At 59.4% G+C, this 21,469-nt stretch overlaps 2 protein-coding genes across 2 annotated transcripts in view; one reads left to right on the top strand and one right to left on the bottom strand.

Annotated features, from left to right (window-relative positions):
- LONP2 (lon peptidase 2, peroxisomal) overlaps nt 1–10,488 on the bottom strand; it is a 45,139-nt gene extending 34,651 nt beyond the window's left edge. Inside the window, exons 1-3 of the mRNA XM_080645409.1 lie at nt 10,142–10,488; nt 1,504–1,738; nt 188–319 (exon numbers count right to left, since the gene is read on the bottom strand). Of these exons, the coding sequence (XP_080501535.1) occupies nt 188–319; nt 1,504–1,738; nt 10,142–10,374 (600 nt within the window). The 5' untranslated portion in view covers nt 10,375–10,488. The remainder of the gene's footprint in view (nt 1–187; nt 320–1,503; nt 1,739–10,141) is intronic.
- Nucleotides 10,489–15,051: 4,563 nt separating this feature from the next.
- Nucleotides 15,052–21,469, top strand: part of ABCC11 (ATP binding cassette subfamily C member 11) — a gene marked incomplete at its 5' end in the record, with an annotated part of 34,812 nt that continues 28,394 nt past the window's right edge. The window contains 5 exon segments of the mRNA XM_080644620.1: nt 15,052–15,150; nt 16,636–16,769; nt 17,704–17,862; nt 19,013–19,160; nt 20,635–20,868. Of these exon segments, the coding sequence (XP_080500746.1) occupies nt 15,052–15,150; nt 16,636–16,769; nt 17,704–17,862; nt 19,013–19,160; nt 20,635–20,868 (774 nt within the window).

Raw genomic sequence — 21,469 nt, forward strand, 5'->3', positions numbered from 1 at the left:
GTTCTCTGCTTTAACTTTCCCCAAAAACTGACAGGTGCTGGTACCGGTAACGCGAGTAAACGCCGTCCCTTTTAAAGTCACCTGAACTCCTCCCGAGCCTCCACACCCTGACTGAAGGCTCCGTGTCCTCGCTCTCCAGACCCAGCCCCAACGTGACGAAGGGCCCCCGCGCCCGAGGCGCCCGTACCTGCAGCTTCTCCTTGTTGCTCGTGCGGATGATGGACGTCAGGATGTCCGGGAGGGCTTCCCGGGGAAGGCTGTCCAGGAGGCGCCTCAGCTTCGCCACGGCGGGCACGGACATGTCCAGCATCTCCACCAGCTGCGAGGGGAGTGTGGCGTTACTGCTGGATTGCCAGGCAGACCGCCGGGCGGGGGTCAGGGTCGGGCCTCAGAGGAAAAGGCCAATCAGAATGAAAAGCAAAAAATGGTTCAAACGTGGACAATACTAATGTTTACAAGAGGCTGTATATAAATTTGTGATTTTATTTAGAAAAAAATTAAAACTTATTGAAAAGTTGCAATGGTACAATAAACTGTATGTTCTTCCCCTAAACTCACCAATTGTTAACCTCTTGCCCGTTTGCTTTCTTACACACACACACACACACACACACACTCACACACACACACACACACGTGCACACAGTCACTGAGGAAGTTGCAGACATGGCGACCCTTGCCCTGAAGCACAGGGCACTCTCTTACATAACCCAGCCTGCCGGCCAGTTCTGGAAGGCTCGCACAGCCGATGCTCTCGTGCTAACCAATCAGGAGCTGACACGCCGCTTCCTAGCAGGACCCACGGATTAACGAGAACCCGAGTGCTGACTGGGAAGGATTTCTATAAACTGAGAGAACTGAGTTCGGGGCGCCTTTCAGTAACTGGGAACTGAGTTCGGGGCCCCTTTCAGTAACTGGGAACTGAGTTTGGGGCGCCTTTCAGTAACTGGGATCCCACGGCTGGACAAAGGCTGCGCCCCCTTCTGGGTGTGGCCCTCTGGTGCAGCCGTGGCTGTGAGCCCTGAAACACGAGGGAGTGCCAGGGAGCGCTGAGAGCCGCCGCGGGGGCCGCCCGTCTCCTGCTCCGGACGCTGCGGGCATGTCCCGAGCCCACCTCTAACCCGCGGCCCTAGCTCAGAACCGCCACCACGGGCTCATCCGCCCCTCCTTACATAACTCGGTGCCCAGACGTTGTAGTGACAACGGCAGTACTTTTAAGCTTTAAAATCATTCCTGTTTAGTAACTGTCTGGTTTGGAGACACCCGGAGTTACAAGAAAAATTCCAGAAGGGCTGTTTGGAAACGTTTCAGAAGGGTTGGCTAACATGTCCTAGGATGACTGAGGTAGAGCCCCGAGGTGAGCACGTTGAAATGCACGTTTTATGGCGAATCATTAACTCACTCAAACACACGGGCCCTCACACTGCACCACCCAGCACACCCCTCGCCTCCCCGGGCAGCGGAGGAGCGGAGGAAAGGCGCTCCGGGGGGCGCTGTGCTCACCTGCACCGCGTACTTGTAGAACTGCTCCGACAGCTCGCCCAGCTGCTCCCGGGTCTGCGGGGTGCTGGGGAACTCCTCCAGCCGGTCCAGCTGCTCCACCTGGGCCACGGGGTACGGCCTCTCCTTCAGCACCTGCACGATCTGGAAGCGGCACAGGCCCGTGACCAGCAGGGTGTAGTGCGGCTGCGGCCAGTTGCTGCCCACGACCTGCACGGCCAGCGCCGCTGTCCCGATCCTGCAAAACACACCGAACGCCCCTTACATCCCGCCCGCCCGCCGGGGCCCGCAGCTCGCCCCCCAACACCGCCCGCCCGCCGGGGCCCCGCAGCTCGCCCCCCAACACCGCCCGCCCGCTGGGGCCCGCAGCTCGCCCCCAACACCACCCGCCAACCAGGGCCCGCAGCTCGCCCCCCAACACCGCCCGCCCGCCGGGGCCCGCAGCTCACCCCCCCAACGCCGCCCGCCCGCCAGGGCCCGCAGCTCACCCCCCCAACGCCGCCCGCCCGCCAGGGCCCGCAGCTCGCCCCCCCCAACGCCGCCCGCCCGCCAGGGCCCGCAGCTCGCCCCCCAACGCCGCCCGCCCGCCAGGGCCCGCAGCTCACCCCCCCAACGCCGCCCGCCCGCCAGCCAGGGCCCGCAGCTCGCCCCCCAACGCCGCCCGCCCGCCAGGGCCCGCAGCTCACCCCCCCAACGCTGCCCGCCCGCCAGGGCCCGCAGCTCGCCCCCCAACGCCGCCCGCCCGCCAGCCAGGGCCCGCAGCTCGCCCCCAACGCCGCCCGCCCGCCAGGGCCCGCAGCTCACCCCCCCAACGCCGCCCGCCCGCCAGGGCCCGCAGCTCACCCCCCCAACGCCGCCCGCCCGCCGGAGGAGGGCCCCTGGGGAGCGAGCAAGCACTGGCTGCTGAACTCGGCGTGGGGACCGGGCTGTGACGTTGGCACCGTCGCTACGGCACAGCAGGCCCGCCGCTCCCACGCCCCCTTTCAGGAGCGAGGTGGAAGAGCCGGACCTCTGGGAGTGCTGGGGCACAGAAATGTAAAGGAGCGGACAGCTACATAGTTTCAGTTCATTTCCCCAGCTGGGCATGAGGCAAGCTTGCACTGGGATATTAGCATTTTAAAAGGATTTACATGGAAACAGCATGCGTGAGCCAGCTCAGAAGTGGGGCCCAGCACAGCTTTCTGCCAACACCGAGCCCCCGCCGTCTGTGAGCTTTCACGCCCGCCTCCACACCAGGCACCAGAGGGGGCTGACTGCCTTTGGACCCGGAGTCTCCCAACGCCGGTGAGGGGCACAGGCCCCACACTGTGGGCCTGAGGACAGTTCCACACCCACGGACCTGCCGGAAGGTAGAGACGAATTCTAACTGCGGGTCACCCGCTAATGACAGCCGAAAAGCTGGGTTTCACTGAAGGTTAGCTCCTCATCAAAACACACAACGCGGACCGAGCAGCCTCCGAGCGCAATTCACAGGAGGAAGCCTCACCCAAAGGAAGCTCACGCCACACTAACCGGAAAGGCCAACACGTGACACCAAACGGAAAGGTCAACATTCCGGGGACACTTCCAGGTCCCCAGGGAACTGCCCTTCTCTCTCTGGCCGGGGAGCGCTGTGACTTCAGGAAAGAAGGGTAGAGACTAGGGCTCCCGACGCCTGCGAAGCGGCAGCACAGAGCCCGCCCTTGGCCCTCACACAGCGCAGCACAGACAGCACACGGACAGCACACGGGCAGCACACAGACAGCACACGGGCAGCACACGGGCAGCACACGGACAGCGCACGGGCAGCACACGGACAGCACACGGGCAGCACACGGACAGTACACAGACAGCACACGGGCAGCACACGGACAGCACACGGGCAGGACACGGGAAGCACACGGGCAGCACACACGCAGCACACGGATAGCACACGGACAGCGCACGGACAGTACATGGACAGTACACGGACAGCGCACGGACAGCACACGGGCAGCACACGGACAGCGCACGGACAGCGCACGGACTGCATAGACAGCGCGCGATCGTTTCAGCGACCCTGTCTGCCTCCCGTGGGCTCATCCGGAGCGCTCCCCACCGTCCCGCCTGCAGGCTTGTGCCCCCGGCTTCCCCCCACTCAGTGCGCTGAGCGGCACACCTTCCCCCCACCGCTCAGTCCTGTCCTGTGCTCAGGGGTGAAATCGGGTTTAAGCAATAACTTAAACCAAAAAACCAGAAGGACAATTTGGTGGGGAGGAGCAAGTCGGGGCTGTGAGAACGTGATGGGGTGCGGCAGCCACTGTGGCTGCTTCCCGTCCGCCCCGGCGGCAGGCGGTGCTCCCCTCTGACCCCTCAGGCCGCGGGAGAGGGAGCAGCCCCAGAGGGGGGGGGGGGGGGGCTGAGCGTGCGCCCACCGCCCCGGGCAGGAGCTGCTCCCGATTCCGGCCACAGGAACAGCAGGACCGGGGACCGCACCCCTGGCCCAAGGGTTTCCACGCCGGGCACCGGAGGGGGAGATAAGTGTGTTTGTCAGGCTTCGTCACCGTCAAGGTGCGGCCAACAGCGAGTTTTCTTGCAAAGCAAACACAGCGCTTCCGCCAGCGGGAGAGGAAGGCGTCCGAGCTGAAGGCGGGCGTGCATGGGCCTCGCCTCCGGACAAGACAAACCCGTCGAGGTTTTCGGGGTATCGTGGTTCTTCCTCTGAACCCCTTAAAGGAAACCCCCTCGAGGGCACCCCCTTAAAGGAAAACGCGGCCTGGGAAGTGGCAGATGGCCAGAAACCCCCCTGGGGAGAGACACTTGGAGAGTCACACACAGTTTTGGTTTCCCATGCGTGTGAGTCATGCTTACACTAGGCCGTAGCCCAGCGGTCGGCAAACTCCTGAGCCCACAGAGCCAGACAGCAACCACACAACGACTGACATTTCTTTGGAGAGCCACATTTTTTAAACTTAAACTTCTTCTAACGCCACTTCTTCAACATAGACTCGCCCAGGCCGTGGTATCTTGTGGAAGAGCCACACACACTCAAGGGGCCCAAGAGCCGCCTGTGGCTCGCGAGCCGCGGTTTGCCGACCCCGGCCGTAGTCTATTGAGCAGCGGTAGCAGTAGGTCTTAGAAAACAACGCAGGTGCCTCGATTAGAAAACACTTTATTGATAAAAGAGGCGAGCCGTCTCCCGAGCCTCCAGGGAGTCGCAACCTTTTTGCTGGAGGCGGGTCTTGCTGCCACGCTGCCTCTCACAGCCGGAGTCCCTCCTCGCAGACCCCGCCGCTGCTTCCACTGCTTCTGGAACATTCTGAGCCCTTTGTCAGCATCTCCACAATCTTCCCCAGAACAGATTCCATCTCAAGTCGCCCCTCTCTCGGCTCGTCCAGAGGCAAGTCCTCGGCTGTCCAAGTCTGATCACGAGGCGGCAGCAGCTCGGGCCCGATTCAGGCTCCACGCGCCGCTTCCACGCGTCTGCGGGCACTTCCTCCTCGGGGGTCTTGAGCTCCAGGTCACCCACGAGGGTGGGAACCGCCTTCTCCCAAACTCCCACGGGTGCTGGTATTGTGGCCTCTTCCCACGAGGGTCCCTAATGGCATCAGGATGGGAACCCTTTCCGGAAGGTTCCGACGTTCTTTGCCCAGATCCATCAGAGGAGCCACATCTACAAAACGTGTTTCCTACACAGTCAGACCTCAGGGCGGAAACGCCTCCCCGGGCCCTGGGCTGCAGGGAGGGCGTGGGCCAGCAGCATGAGGGCGTGAGATGACCGTGCCCGTCAGCCTCCTGGGTGCCGAGGTGCACCGTCAACCAAGGCACAGGTGCCCACTGCGGGCTCACAGGGTGCGCCAGCCCAGGTGGCACCCAGGTGTGCCGTCACCCGGACTCTGAGGCCGCGTTCACCGAGCACGGGCGGAGGAGGTCTGGCGTGGTTCCTCGGGGCCCTGGGAATTTTGGGACGGTAGGTAGACGCACACTGGCTTCAACTTAAAAGTCACCAGCGGCGCCGAAACCGGTTTGGCTCAGTGGGTAGAGCGTCGGCCTGCGGACTGAAGGGTCCCGGGTTCGATTCCGGTCAAGGGCATGTACCTTGGTTGCGGGCACATCCCCAGTGGGAGGTGTGCAGGAGGCAGCTGATCGATGTTTCTCTCTCATCGATGTTTCTAGCTCTCTATCCCTCTCCCTTCCTCTCTGTAAAATATCAATAAAATATATTAAAAAAAAAAAAAAGTCACCAGCGGCGTGAGCCCGAGAGAGGCCGCCTGTCCTGGCACACGGAGGCCTGACGCTGCCCTCTGCCCGCTGCCCTCTGGCCGTGAGAGTCCTGGCCGGCATCGTCTTCCAACAGAAGGCGGTGTCTCCGCTCACAACCTGCTGTTGACACAGCCCCCGGCGGGGTCCTCTCCGCCAGGGCTCCCGAGTCACGGCCCCCCGCCTGGCCTTCCTGACGGGACGGCTTCTGCCCGCAGGAGCCAACCTCCGCCGGCTTGCCCCCTTCCTCCGGCTGCTCCTCACGCCCACCCCACGGGCCTTGCTCACGCTGAGGCTCTGGCTTAGGGGAGGGCGGCGGCTGGTGTGATCCTCTATCCGACCACGAAGCCGTTCTCCATCCCGGCAGCGAGGTGCTTCCCTTCCGTCCCGTCCGCGTGTTCGCTGGAGCCGCACTTTTCACAGGCACAGACAGGGGCAGCACAGGCAGCGGTGGCCCCGATCACAGAACCGTGCCTGCGCCCTTTCCCCACGAACACTCACTTTCTGTTGAGAAATGCCACTGTTTTGTTCTGTTAGACCCGTGGTCGGCAGACCGCGGCTCGCGAGCCACATGCGGCTCTTTGGCCCCTTGAGGGTGTGTGGCTCTTCCACAAAATACCACGGCCTGGGCGAGTCTATTTTGAAGAAGTGGCGTTAGAAGAAGTTTAAGTTTAAAACATTTGGCTCTCCAAAGAAATGTCAATCGTCGTCCTGTTGGTATTTGGCTCTGCGGACGAATGAGTTTGCCGACCGCTGCGTTAGACAAATGCCAACGAAACGTCGGGGCCTGGGAGATGAAGCAGCAGCCACAGGCGCAGAGGGGCTGAGACACCAGCAGAAGCCCACGGGGTGCACAGGTGTGCTGTCATCGGCTCTGAGGCTGCATTCACAGAGCCATGGGCCTGATGGGGGGGGGGCGGGGGGGGGAGCAGCCTGGGTTCATGGAAGGACAGGGCCCAGGGAGGGCCGAGGCAGTACCATTTCCACTCGGAGAACAGGGCGTCCTCAGGAGCCACTACACGGACGGTCCGGGGAAGCAGATGTCCTGAGGTGGCCGGGGGCCAAGATCTACCCCAAGATCTACCCTGAGGGAGAGCCACAAGGGCCAGGCTCGCACACCCACATGCAAAGGAGGGGGGTGGTTCAGGAAGTCAGCACCTGGCCCTGCTCCTGCGGTGGCGAGGAGCCCGGGGACAAACCGGCTTCGGCTGCTCCTTGAAAACGGCGGCAGTGCCACCGGGTCGGTGGGAAGGACACACGGCAGCACAGGGAGCCCTCGCCTGCCCTGCAGACCAGCCGCCTGGAAGCGCAGGTAACTGGCCGGGGAAGGTGTGGGTGGCAGCACAGAGAACGTCAGCAACACCGCAGTCCCTGTGTTACGGAGGTTTTATTGTCCAAAGGAAAGTGTGCTTTAAGGTCCGATTAGAGGAGAAAGACATCGGCTGCTAATCTGGAGGAATGCAGGGGGTCTTGCTACCCAGACTTTCCAAGGAGTGGGCAGTATTTATAGGAAAACCGCCTGGTCTCGTGGGTCCTCAGAATGCTGGGATTCTACGAAGAATGGTCGGTGTATGGCCCTGGCCCGTTTGGCTCAGTGGATAGAGCGTCGGCCTGTGGACTGAAGGGTCCCGGGGTTGATCCCTGTCAAGGGCGCAGGCCCGGGTTGCGGGCTTGATCCCCAGTAGGGGGCGTGCAGGAGGCAGCTGATCAATGATTCTCTTTCATCATTGATGGTCCTAGCTCTTTCTCCTTTCCTCTCTGAAATCAATAAAGACATATTTAAAGAAAGAATGGGGGGGGGGGGGAGGGGAGTAGAATGGTTGGTGTATGTTTCCTAACTCGAACGACTAAGTCTTCCCAGGGCGATTAGAGTGAAACAAGGGCAGCGACAGGAGCATCGGGGATGAGCTTACCCGTCACCTGAACGGCATGGGGCTTCCAGGCCCGAGAGGCTAGGCAGGGGTCCTCAAACTTTTTAAACAGGGGGCCAGTTCACTGTCCCTCAGACCGTTGGAGGGCCGGACTATAGTTTAAAAAAAAACTATAAACAAATTCCTATGCGGACTGCGGGCCCGGGACGAGTCGGCTGCTAAGCAGGACAGGCAGCGGCCCCCGGCGGGCCGGATCCATGTCCTCGGCGGGCCGCATGTGGCCCGCAGGCCATAGTTTGAGGACGCCTAGGCTAGAGTAACAGTCACTGTCATTGCGGAGGGATTTGCACGGGGAAGGAAACACCCCTCGAATCTGCCAGAATGACGCCAATGAGGGGTCACTCACACCGAACTAGGACTAAATCTACTTAAGGAAAAACAACCCTCACCAGAGGAGGTATTTCCGGTGTTTGTTGTTATTGTTGTTGATTTGAGAGAGAGAGAGGAAGGGAGAGGGAGAGAGAGAGACATCCATCAGCTGCCCCTAGCTCCAACACAAACCCACAACCTCGGGATGTGCCGTGACCGGGAATCGAACCCACAACCCCTTGGTGACTGGGACAACGCTCCAAGCAACTGAGCCGCCAGGCCAGGGCTGACGAAATCTACTTCTGAAACCCACAGCGTGCCTGTGGGCAGTTGCCAGACCTTCATGCAGCGGAAAGAAAATGAAAAATCTGATCACGGCCACTCTGGGCTCAACAGGCAACTAAGGGCCGGGCACAGAGCGTGCGACATGCGGTGGGAGGAGCGAGCGGAGCCTGGAGTGGGGTCCCGGGAGGGAAACCAGGACCCGGGACGGTGTCAGCGCTGACTGACGCTCGAAAAGTGGCCAATCCCACTCCAGCCAGAGCAGGTACCAGGGGGGCAAGTGCTGAGAAAAGCCAGGCTTTCGCAGTGTGGACCACGGGCTGGGAGGGTTTGTTTTGTTTTGGGAGGGGAGGGGAGGGGAGCAGCTCCTTGGAGAATGTGAAGAAAGCTATGGAATCTCCTTTAAAATATATATATTTGATTTCAGAGAGGAAGGGAGAGGGAGAGAGAGAAACATCAATGATGAGAGAGAATCACTGATTGGTTGCTTTCTGCATGCTCCCCACTGCCTGTTCCCCCCCCCCCCCCACTTCACTGGGCCCACCTGTGCACAAACTGGGCATGTGCTCTTTACCAGAATCGAACCTGAGACCCTTCGTCCAGAGGCCGATGTTCTATCCACTGAGCTAAACCAGCAAGGGCTGGAATCTCCTTGTAAAAATGTATATAGCCACACGGTTTGGGATACAAACAAGGCTTTCCTAACCCTCCCCAAATCCATTGGGCCAGGAACCGCCAGCTCTGAGAGAGGGTCACTGCAGGTGAACAAGGGGCTCTAAGCTGAAAACATCTCGAGAGGATGAAGGGTGGGGAGGTGCGTCTGAGGTAAAGACGGCCTTTGCCGAGAGCGAACCTTTGCCCGCGGAGTCCAACATAAACGCAGTGCGAGCCACGTGCGGAACTTCCGCGCTCACGTTATAAAGTAAAAGGAGACGGGTAAAATGCTCATGTTTTACGGAACTGCAAAGAGCCAAAACCTATATAAAATGACCTCATTCAGTCATCGACACAGCCACTTCTCCGTCCACATTTTCAAAATCGAGCGTGTTGGGCACCCTGGCGGCACATCGAGGGGTTTGTCTGGGACACAGACGTTCAGTGCCAAACCAGGACAGTGCCCAGCAAACCCAGACCATCGTCCCTCTGGGATCTCAATGCGGACCGGCGCTCGATGGCCACAGGTGGCCACGGTCTGGAAGGCGCACCTGCCCCTATCCAACGCCCGGGGTGCAGAGCAGGTGACGCACATCACCTCCCTTAACCCTCCGGGCACACCTGCCAGGTGGAGGCTGAGAGTCCCCCGATAACAGGTGGAGAAGGACGGACAGGCACAGGGGCCCTCTCACCCAGATCACACACTAGGGCCCGCGGGGGCCATCTCCCGGCAAGCGGGGGCCTGAGGACTAGCAGGAGGCCAGGAAGGGGCAGGGACAGACGCGAGGGCAGGTGTGAACAGGAAAGGCCCTTAGGGAGGAAAACGGGGGAGGCGAGGGGGGCAGGCGGGGTGTGTGGAAGAAAGGCACCCCAAAAAGTTAACGGAGGGGGTGGTGCGGTGCAGTGCGGGGTGGCCAGTGAAGAGGTCAGAGTGACAGGGAGAAGGGAAGGGCGGGGGGGGGGGGGAGCGCCCTGGAGTGCTCAGACCTGGGGCGGGAGGAGGTTCAGGTCAACTTGTTACCAGAGACAGTTCGTCCTAGCGGCTCCCTGCCTCCTGGATCCTCCCACTGAACGGCCCCCCATTTCCCGCGTTAGAGGCAGGCACCTGGCCCCCCATTTTCCGCGTTAGAGGCAGACACCTGGCCCCCCATTTCCCGTGTTAGAGGCAGACCCGGGCCCGTGTCCCGCGTTAGGGGCAGACCCGGCTGCCCCCCCGCCCCGCCGCCGTCGCGCCCCGCCGGGCCCACCTGTGCAGCGGCGGCAGGTCCTGCGCGTCGCTGGCGGGGTCGGGCGTGTTGGGGATGACGCCGAGGATGGTGCTCTGCAGCGACGTGCCCTTGAGCAGGCGGCTGCGCACCAGCTGCAGGTTGCGGGCCGAGTCCACGCTCGTGCGCATGGTGGAGCCGGGCAGCAGCACGCCCTCGTGGGTGAGCAGCAGCGGCAGGCGGCTGGGGATCTGGATGGGGCTCCCTGACGACATGGCGGCGGCGTCCGACTGAGCTGCACTCAGCGCTGTGCACCGCCTGCGCCGCCGCCCCGACCTCCGAGCCGCCGGCGCGCTGGCACTTCCGGTCCAGCGCTACGGGCCGCCCCCGGGCTCAAACGCCGCCGCTTCGCGCTGCCCCCTGGCGGAGCCGCGCGGTAAGGCGCGCGTCGTAATTACGCGAAAAGAGGTGCAGGGCTCTTGTGCGCCAAGGCCTGCTCAGCACCTCAACCTTCTCCTGGGACTCGCTCACCCAGCGACTCCCCCCCCCACCACCCCGCTGTGTTCGGAAGGAAGATGGAGAAAATCACAGCGGGTTGAAATGCTTTTCACTTTCAATGTGAGCCGAGCTCAGGTGTGCAAAAGCGTTGCTGGGCCCTAGCAGAGCGTCCCACACACCCTGCGCTGTGCGGCCCCTGTACGCGGCGTGCACATCAGTTCAATGACAGCCACCAGGAATGAGCTGCCCTTGTCTCCAGGGGTCGGCAAACTCCTGAGTCCACAGAGCCAAATAGCAACAGGACAACGATGGAAATTTCTTTGGAGAGCCACATTTTTTAAACGTAAACTTCTTCGAACGCCACTTCTTCAACATAGACTCGCCCAGGCCGTGGTATTTTGTGGAAGAGCCACACTCAAGGGGCCCAAGAGCCGCCTGTGGCTCGCGAGCCGCGGTTTGCCGACCACGGGTCTAATCTATAGACCCGACTTAAAAGGTGCCGGTTTCCTCCCGAATGTCCCTTTCTTTCTGCGCCAGGATTCCACGTTCCCTTCCGTTGTGATGACTCCTCAATTATTATAATTTCTTTTCTTTTAAAAGCTCGGCACTCTGGGTGTTCCAGTGCCTTATTTTATGGAATGCCCCTCAATCCACCCACGGGCAAGGTTGCCGCTGTCATGGCCCCGACAGTGTAGGGCAGGGGTCCTCAAACTTTGTAAACAGGGGGCCAGTTCACTGTCCCTCAGACCGTTGGAGGGCCGGACTATAGTTTAAAAAAAAAAACTATGAACAAATTCCTATGCGCACTGCGGGCCCGGGACGCGTTGGCTGCTAAGCAGGACAGGCAGCGGCACCCGGCGGGCCGGATCCATGTCCTCGGCGGGCCGCCTGTGGCCCGCGGGCCGTAGTTTGAGGACGCCTGGTAGGGGGTGGAACCATATGCAAGGACAGCGGTGTGGACGGCGGGAAGTCCTTCCGAGGGAGGCCCTGAGCTTCACACTTAGAGGGGGCAGCCCAGCCGAGGTCAGGGGTGGGGGCAGGAAGGGCACTCCACCAGCCAGGAGAAGCGACCTTGCAAAGACCCTGTGGCTAGGATGCCTGCAGGATGCCTGCGGACCAGCTCCTGGAACTGGCTGAGCTTCGCGGTCCCAAGGAGCTGAGCGGCTCAGCGGGGTCAGGGTAGAGAGGGGAAGGAGCTGGGCCTTCCTCTAAGCCTGACGCAGAATCACATTCCAGGCTTATGTTCTCAAAAGCCGCTGTGCGAAGAATGGAGAAGAAGGGGTTGGAGAGGGAAAGCGGGAGGTCAGGGAGGAGGTGGGGTGTGAGCTGAGGGAGACCCGACGGTCGAGAACGGGCCAGCTGTGCAAGAAGCCGGCAGGAGAAGGTCGGGGGTTAGCACTCAATGCACGGCCGCGATGGCCCCCAGGAGCTAGTGGGACCAGCAGGAGGAAATAACCCTAAGAGCCGGGAAGGTAACAGCGGGGAATGGACGGCCTGGGCGGAGCGGGAAGAGAAAGGGCCTGGCAGGTGCCTCTGCCCCACTGCCCCCCCCCCCCCCCCCCCCCCGGCACCTTCCCTGTCCTCCGCCTGCCTCTGGCCTTGGACCCTGGCCACAGTTTACCTTGCTCCAGGGCGCCCTCCAGTTCACAGGCCGTTTCACCATCTGCAAATAGCCCGGGTCTGAACCAAGTTTACCACCATGACGTTGGCCCCCGGCGCTGGCTGGAGAAGCTTGCCTCTCTGATTCCCAGGCACGTCCTGGTCCCCCCCCCCCACGGCAGCGATGGCCTCGCCACTAATCACAGTGAACAAGCGGGCAGCGGGTCCCCGGTTCTCTCTCATCGTTGCTGTTTCTACCGCCTTCTCCCTCTCCCTTCCTCGCTCTGAAATCAATAAGTGTCTATTTAAAAAAATAAAAAGAAACCGGTTTGTCTCAGTGGATAGAGCGTCGGCCTGCGGACTGAAGGGTCCCGGGTTCGATTCCGGTCAAGGGCATGTACCTTGGTTGCGGGCACATCCCCAGTGGGGGGTGTGCAGGAGGCAGCTGATCGATGTTTCTCTCGCATCGATGTTTCTAGCTTTCTGTCCCTCTCCCTTCCTCTCTGTAAAAAATCAATAAAAATATGTTTAAAAAATAATAAGAAATCAATGCAGGGAATGCTGATAAGGCAGGTGCAATTGACAAGTGTGCGGTACCCACAGCCCCCCATGTGGTGAAAAGCACAGGAAAACGAGGAAGCCTTCTTTCACTATTTGAAACGTTCAGCACCGTTGCTGGGGAAACGGGCCGATGAGGGAAGGCCCGCCCAGCCTCCCTCTCTGCCGATCCGCTCTCCTCTTCCTCGTTAGCACAGAGCACGGCATTCCTGTCGGAACCACCCTCCGGCTCTGCTGCCACGAGAGGTCAGTGCCCAGCGCAGCCCGGTGCCAGCGTGCATGACTTGCGAACTAGAACTTGCTGACGCCACCGCTCCCCACCCCCACGCCCTCCACTGGGGAGCTTTGCGCAATGAATAAACGGAACAGTGGCACACAGGGGCCTCCCCCAGGGCCTCTCTCTCGGAATCGTGCCAATTTTTTTTTTTTTAATATATATTTTATTGATTTTTTTTTACAGAGAGGAAGGGAGAGGGATAGAGAGTTAGAAACATCGATGAGAGAGAAACATCGATCAGCTGCCTCCTGCACACCCCACACTGGGGATGTGCCCGCAACCAAGGTACATGCCCTTGACCGGAATCGAACCCGGGACCCTTCAGTCCGCAGGCTGACGCTCCATCCACTGAGCCAAACCGGCTTTGGCGGAATCGTGCCAATTTTTAAATGTCTTTATTGATGGCAGAGAGGAAGGGGGAGGGAGAGAGAGAAACATCAACGATGAGAGAGAATCATGGATCGGCTGCATGTCCCACACTGGGGATGGAGCCCGCAACCCGGGCCTGTGCCCTGACCGGGAATCGAACCCTGACCTCCTGGTTCATAGATTGATGCTGAACCACTGAGTCGTCCGCTTTCTCTTTCCATGCCTTCAGAAATACTCCCCATGACCATCCCTCTCCTACCCCAGGCAGCGGCTGCTCTGGGAGCGAGTCACATACTCAGAAAGGCGAAAGCAACAGGCATATGAAACACGCTCGGTTACCCTAAGTCAGTGGTCGGCAAACTGCAGCTTGCGAGCCACATGCGGATCTTTGGCCCCTTGAGTGTGGCTCTTCCACAAAATACCACGGCCTGGGCGAGTCTATTTGGAAGAAGTGGCGTTAGAAGAAGTTTACGTTTAAAAAAATTGGCTCTCCAAAGAAATTTCAATCGTTGTCCTGTTGATATTTGGCTCTGTGGACGAATGAGTTTGCCGACCACTGCCCTAAGTCCTGCCCAGATCCACTGCCCTGAGTCTGAACACCAGGAGTCAGAAAATGGCACCGTGGTGTGCCTTTCACTCATCTCCCGTCCACTCCTCGTTTCCTTACTGAGCGCCTGGCTGTCCTCCTAGCCCGTCCCGCACCCCAGGCCCAGGGACTCAACAGTGAGCAAAGCAGGCAGCCCCCGTCCTCCGTTTAGCGCCGGAAATGAACGCGGAACAAGCCGTGATTGCCCTGAATGTACAATTACAAACTGGGGTAAGAGAAGACGCATGGTTTGTTTTTAAGAAGTCCTCACCTGAGGATTTTTAAAAATTTATTTTATTTATCATTATTAATAATATATTTTTTATTGATCTCAGAGAGGAAGGGAGAGGGAGAGAGAGAGAGAAACATCCATGATGAGAGAGAATCATGGATCGGCTGCCTCCTGCACGCCCCACACGGGGGATCGAGCCTGCGACCCGGGCACGTGCCCTGACCGGGAATCGAACCGGCAATCTTTCGGTGCCCAGGACGATGCCCAACCAACTGAGCCACCCGGCAGGGCAGGAGAGGCAAAGTTCTGTGGGCAGACTTGGCCTATGCTAGGAGACTGACCTGGCCCACCGCGGAGGGGTGGGGCGTTGGAGAAGGTTTTCCCCCAAGTGAAGTCGGGCTGGGGCCTGAGTAGATGTTAACAAATAGAAAACCAAGCCCGATGGGCATGACTCTGTGGTTGAGCATCGACCTATGAACCGGGAGGTCATGGCTTGATTCCCGGTCAGGGCACATGCCAGGGTGTGGGCTCCGTCCCTAGTAGGAGGCGTACAGGAGGCAGCCGATCCATGATTCTCTCTCCTCATTGAGGAGAATCTCTCCCTCTCCCTTCCTCTCTGACATCAATAAAAACACATTTAAATAAATAAAAGCAGGGAGCCAGGTCCATACCAGCCAGAGGGAAGAGCAGGGCCCCGCCCTGGGCATGGCTCCGCACGCTGCCTGCAGGGGGCCGGCCTCCTCTCCCGCCCACGTGGGACTGGGTCTAAGCTGCTCCTTGCTTTTTCAGATTCTCTGGTTTTGGAAAACGAAGAATCGGCAGGGCAGCTGAAAATGAGCAGGAGGAAGATATGCTGGGTCCCCGGCTCTTCCGGCGGCGTCGTGAATCTTGGCTTTGATGTGGGTGACAGCATGGTCTCGGGACTTAGCTACGTGAGTACATCTTCCCATTGAAGCCCCAGGAAGCTGAGCGAGGAGGGTCTTCTCCATGGTCACCAATTATCAGCTCAAGGAATGCTGTCCCATATTTAGTCAACCTTGATTTTTTCAAATGCACCTCACGCTTCTATAATTAGATGAATCATAATCCTTGGTCATGACAGACCTTCGTGGCTCATGCATGTGCATGTATTCTCTATTACCTATTCATCTATGTATGCACTTACAATAACACTAGAGGCCTGGTGCACGAATTCGTGCATGGGTGGGGTCCCTTGGCCTGGCCGGTGACGGGGCCGATTGAGGCCATCTCGCCCAGTCCCGCTCAGGGCCGATAGGGGCCTGCCGGCCAAGGGGAGAGACCGCGGGAGGTTGGCCTGCCACAGGAGATTGTCTGTGGGAGCGCACTGACCACCAGGGGGCAGCTCCTGCATTGAGCATCTGCCCCTGGTGGTCAGAGTGCATCATAGCGACCGGTTGTTCGGTCAACCGGTTATAATGGTCACTTAGGCTTTTCTATATATAGATGCTAAGTGCCTCTGGACCCATCGCTAACACACCAGCTTGGACCTTGACAATCACATTCAGCTGTTGGTCACCCCTCCCCAAGTCCCTCTCCCTGAAGGAACCCCTGTCTGGAACCTTTTCCCAGCGATCCTTTCACATGTTTGTTTGTTGATTTATTTATATCAGGATGTAATTGACATACAACCTTATGTTAATTTCCGGTGTATAACATGCTACCTGGTATTTGTATATGTTGTGAAGTGATCATGACAGTAAGTCAGGTGAACATCCATCAGCATACATAGTCACCCATTTCTTTTTCTTATGACGAGACACGTGAAGATCTCCTCTCTCAGTAACGTTCAAACACGCAACCCACGTGCCTGACCACAGTCACCGAGCTGTGACTACCATCCCCAGCACTTCTTTACTTTGTAGCTGCAAGTTTGTACCTTTGGGCCTTCACCCATTTGCCCACCCGCCCACCTTGCCTCCGGCAACCACCAACCCATTTTCTGTGTCTATGAGCTCCTTTTCCTCATTTTAAAAATTCCACATATTGCCCTGGCCGGTCTTGTTCAGTGGATAGAGCGTCAGCCCTCAGACCATAGGGTCGCGAGTTCAAATCCCGGTCAAGCATGTACCTGGGTTCCAAGTTCATCCCCACCCCCATCCGGGCCCCAGCGAGAGGCAACCCATCCATGTGTCTCTCTCACATGGATGTTTCTCTCTCTCTCTTCCCCTCCTCCCTCCCGTCTACTCTCTAAAAGCCAATGGAGAGCCTTTCCTAGGGCGAGGGTGCAAAAGAGGCTCCCCATGCCGGTGAGAACTGGGGTGTTTGTCTCTCTCTGCCTGACTCGGGAGCCCGCAGGAAGCTGACGGGGAAGGAGCCATCCTCCTTGGGCCTAGCGCCCGCTCCGGATGGCACTTATGGGTCTGAAACGGACGCTCTTTCGTTTTGTCTTTCCCAAGAGAACATACACCCCTGAAGACGGCCCCGGGAGCCCGCAAATCCGGGAGCCTGAGCCACCTGGGAGCGCCGCTGCCCCGCCTCCGGGGAAGCAAGACGCCTGGAAGACGCTGATACCTTTCCGCCCCACGCCCAAGTGAGTCCTGGGGGCGGAGGGCAGCACCCGCCAGCATGAAGGGCCACGAAGGGCAGCTTCACCTTGGACCAGGGGTGGGCAAACTTTTTGACTCGAGGGCCACCATGGGTTCTTAAACTGGACCGGAGGGCCGGAACAAAAGCATGGATGGAGTGTTTGTGTGAACTCATATAAATTCAAAGTAAAGGAGCGGAGGGGAGAGCAAGAGAACCGGATAGAACAGCCGGATCCGGCCCGCGGGCCGTAGTTTGCCCACGGCTGCCTTGGACACTTCCGCACGGTTTCCCACAGAACGGACACACCGCACTGCTTTTCTTCCTTCTAAATACATTTTTATTGATTTCAGAGAGGAAGGGAGAGGGAGGGAGAGAGAAACCTCAATGCTGAGAGAGAATCATGGATCGGCTGCCTCCTGCACGCCCCCGGCTGGGGATCGAGCCCTCCACCTGGGCCTGTGCCCTGACCGGGAATCGAACCGTGACCTCCTGGTTCCTAGGTCAGCGCTCAACCCCTGAGCCACGCCGGCCGGGCTCTTTCCTTTCTTTTAAAACTGTTCCCCTATTCGTAGGTGCGTTTGCTATTTCTTTTTTTTTTTTTTTTAAATATATTTTATTGATATTTCACAGAGAGGAAGGGAGAGGGATAGAGAGCTAGAAACATTGATGAGAGAGAAACATCGATCAGCTGCCTCCTGCACACCTCCCACTGAGGATGTGCCCGCAACCAAGGTACATGCCCTTGACCGGAATCGAACCCGGGACCTTTCAGTCCGCAGGCTGACGCTCTATCCACTGAGCCAAACCGGTTTCGGCGCGTTTGCTATTTCTGATGCTTCGCTACCACACGAAAGGCAGTCGTGAACACTCTTGCCCTCGACGTCATCTCCCCTCCCGAGCCCGCATGCTAATGTGACCACCCTGCCTGTGACTTCCAGGCCTCCTTCCGCTCAGCCCCTGGATGACGCCGGCCTGTTCTCCTACTTGACCGTGTCCTGGCTCAGCCCCCTCATGACCCGAGGCCTCCGGAAACGCTTAGATGAGAACACCATCCCCCCGCTGTCAGCACAGGACACCTCCGTCCAAAACGCCAACAGGTCGGGTCACGCCGGGCAAGCCTCGGGGTGGGTTAAGACCAGAACTTGGTGTGTGGACGGTGACCAGAGATGCTCGGCGTAGATAAGGTCGGTCCCTCCTCAGACAACCAAGGGCTGTGGGCTCTTCCTTTGTAAGCAAGGGGCCGACCTCTAGTCTGAAAGCGCTTGCTTATTTTATTTTTAAAATATATTTTTATTGATTTCAGAGAGAGGGAGAGAGAGAGAGAAGCATCAGTGATGGGAAAGAATCGTGGATCGGCTGCCTCCTGCATGCTATGGATCCAGCCCCAAATCTGGGCATGGGCCCTGACCGGGGAATCGAACCATGGATGGCCTCCTGGTTCATAAATTGACACTCAACCACCGAGCCACACTACACGCCAAGGTTGTGGGTTCCATCCCCGGCCAGGGCACATACAACAATCAACCGACGAAGGCATCGATAAGTGGAACAACACACCGATGCTTCTCTCTCTCTCCCCGCTTCCTTCCTCTTTCTAAACATCCTGTCTAATAAAGAGCTAATATGCTCATTAGACCCAACAGCCAAACGGCCTCTGGACAGCCTTCCAGATGAAGCCTGGGCTGCGAGGGCCGAGGCCCTTGTGTGAACTTCACGCATCGGGTCTCTAGTCAATACAGAAAAAAATAGAGAAAATAAATAAATATAACATATGGACTTATTTGTAGCGTGATTTGGCAAGCTAACTGTAAAGACATATTTTTGAAATAATTAGAGAGATTTGAATACAAACGGGTATTCAATATCCTTAAGGAATTATCGTCGCTACGTTATTACTATGTAACTGTGCACTGATACGAATAACGATGGTTTTTATGGTCACTGTGGTGTTTTCCTGAAGGCTCACCTAGGAGACATGCACACTAAAGCGTTGAGAGATGAGGTGAGGTGTCTGCGATTTGCTTTAAATAGAGCAAGAAAGAAAGAAAGGAAGAAGAAAGTGAAGGGGAGGAGAGGTGAAACAGACGTGGATAATTCTCGAACCCGGGGAATGCGTGTTTGGGGGCGATGCCCCATACCGTTTACTTCGCTACGTTTGGCAATTTCTGTAATGAAGCTGCTCCGGGACCTGGGACGCTGGGGGGACACGTGGGAAGAGATTCCACGTGGCCGTCTTCCTCTTTCCAGGCTCCGCCGGCTTTGGGAAGAAGAAGTCTCGAGGTGTGGGGTGGAAAAGGCCTCCGTGCTCCGAGTGATGCTGCGGTTCCAGAGGACCAGGGCCATTGTAGATGCGTTCCTGGGCGTCTGCTTCGCCATCCTGAGCGTGCTGGGGCCGGTGAGCGGGGCGTGGCGGAGGCGGGGCTTGGAGGGAGGCGTGGCGTGGTGGGCGTGGCGGGAGGCGGGGCATGGCGTGGTGGGCGTGGCGGGAGGCGGGGTATGGCGGGGGTGGGCGTGGCGGGAGGCGGGGCATGGTGGGCGTGGCGGGAGGCGGGGTATGGCGGGGGTGGGCGTGGCGGGAGGCGGGCCCTGGGAGCTGCGGGGCTGGTGTACAGCCCACGCAGGATGTACGTGTCTCTCCACTGCTGCTCCGAACACAAGCTCTTTGCAGGCAGGAGAGCTGATGATAAGAGTGTGGGTCGCGCAGCCACTGCTTGCGTCGCTGCTGGTGGCCCTGGGCAATGTGTCTCCCTCTCTGTGCCTGGGTTCACGGTGGAACCCATGACGCCTCGGGGGGGGGAGATCTCACAGAGTTGCTCGTTTGCAAACGGAGAGCATAGGGCGACACCAGATGAGTGGAGTGTATGTAGCACTTGGCACGTGGCCTGGCTCGGTGGGTGCTGGCTGCTTTGGGGCCCGGCTGAGCACCCGGGAGGGAGCGCAGGAGCAGGAGCAGGAGCGAATGGGCTCCTGGACCCCGGCTGTGATGAAGCGGCTGTGACTGTTTTGGGTCCTCCAGCTCCTCAGCCCGAGATCCAATTGCAGAGAGCGAGGCGGTTGTCCCACTGGGGTCCCTGTTGGCCACAGAGGGCGGGCGTGCAGTGGGGCAGGTGACAGCTCCCCAGAGGAAGCAGAAGTGATGTGACCAGCCAGAGGAGAGCGGACGCAGGTCAGGAAGGAGCAATAGCTGACTACGCGGAGGCGAGTGCCCTGGGTGACGTCCATGTGCTGGGTCTTCTCCATGTGCCCTCCGGGTCCGCTGCCATGCCACCCTGTGCCCCGCGAGTGTGACCTGCATGGAGCGCACTGATGGGGTCCCGGTGCCCTCTGGCTGCTGGGGGGGCTGGGCCATGGGAGATGCCCCCGGAGGCTGGAGGGGAGCGGAGAGTCAGGGCAGAATGTGCATTCCCTGACCCGCCCCTCTCTGCGCACCGGGGCCCGGCTCCTGCGAGGGCCCTTCTGTGGGGCTCTCCTCCCCTCTGGCCCCGGGTCTGGGGGGTAACAGCTCCCTGCTGCCCCACGGGGCTCTGCCATCCCTGTGGGATTTCCTCACTTCTGCCCACACCTTTGACTTAGCCAGTTAGCTCCTGATTGCCGTGTGTGCGCGTGTACGTGCGTGTGTATGTGTGTGCACGTGTGTGTGCCGTGTCCTGCCGGCCGGCTGGGCGGGGGTGGAGCTGCGCTCAGGGCTGGGTCCGCGGACTAAGCCTCCTGCCCTGGACCATGCGGCCTTCTGGAGACAGGACCTGCGAGTCAGCTTGCGTCACTCAGCCAGCCTGGCCCTGGCCCCCGCCCTCGCGCACGGCCCAGGCGGTGGCCTTGCCTGAAGGGTTGGGAGGCCTGAGGGAGCCGGACTCCTGCCTTTGTGTCAGATGCTGATTATCCCGAAGATCCTGGACTATTCCCAGGAGCGGCAGGGGAGCATCGTGGCCGGCGTGGGGCTGTGCCTCGCCCTGTTCCTCAGCGAGTGCCTGAAGTCCCTGAGCATGTGCGCGTGCTGGATCGTCAACCAGCGCTCGGGCATCCGCTTCCGCGCAGCCGTCTCCTCCCTGGCCTTCGAGAAGCTGCTGCGGTTCAAGTCGCTAACGCACATCACCACGGGCGAGGTCAGGGCCGGGCGCAGGCCAGCGCTGCCCGGGGCCAGGGGAGGGAGACGGGAGCTAGAAGAGGCAGAGAGGGGGGATGGTTCCTAGGGGGGCTGATGGCCACCAGCAGGTCAGCACTGAGCCAGGACAGAGGCTCCCTCCATTGCGCCACAGCAGGTACTGCGCCTGCTCGGGCCCGGGGGGAGGCCTGTTTGGGCCCGGGGGGAGGCCTGCCAGGGAGGAGGGTGTGGGAGGACTTCACGGCCCAGGGACCCCCCCTAGGAAAGAGCAACCCGAGCGAGGGCTCCCTGGGTGCCCACTCCCCTCCTCAGCAGAGGCTCCGTGCAGCTGCCTGGTGGGGTGACCGCAGGGTGGCCCCTCACTGACGGGGATGGGAGGGGCCGCGCCAGTGTGTGGCCTGTAGTCGCGGAGATACTGGGATTTTATATATTTAATTCCAATCTCCCTGCTTTCCTGTGGCTTGAGGAGCATGGATGACTTTTTTTTTTTTTTTTAAAGAAAGTTTCTTTTCTAAAAAAAAATGTATTTTTAGTGATTTCAGAGAAAAAGGGAGAGGGAGAGAGAGAGTGAGAGGAACATCCATGATGAGAGAGAATCATGG

Source organism: Plecotus auritus, assembly GCF_963455305.1.
Source record: "Plecotus auritus genome assembly, chromosome: 10".
Taxonomy (NCBI): domain Eukaryota; kingdom Metazoa; phylum Chordata; class Mammalia; order Chiroptera; family Vespertilionidae; genus Plecotus; species Plecotus auritus.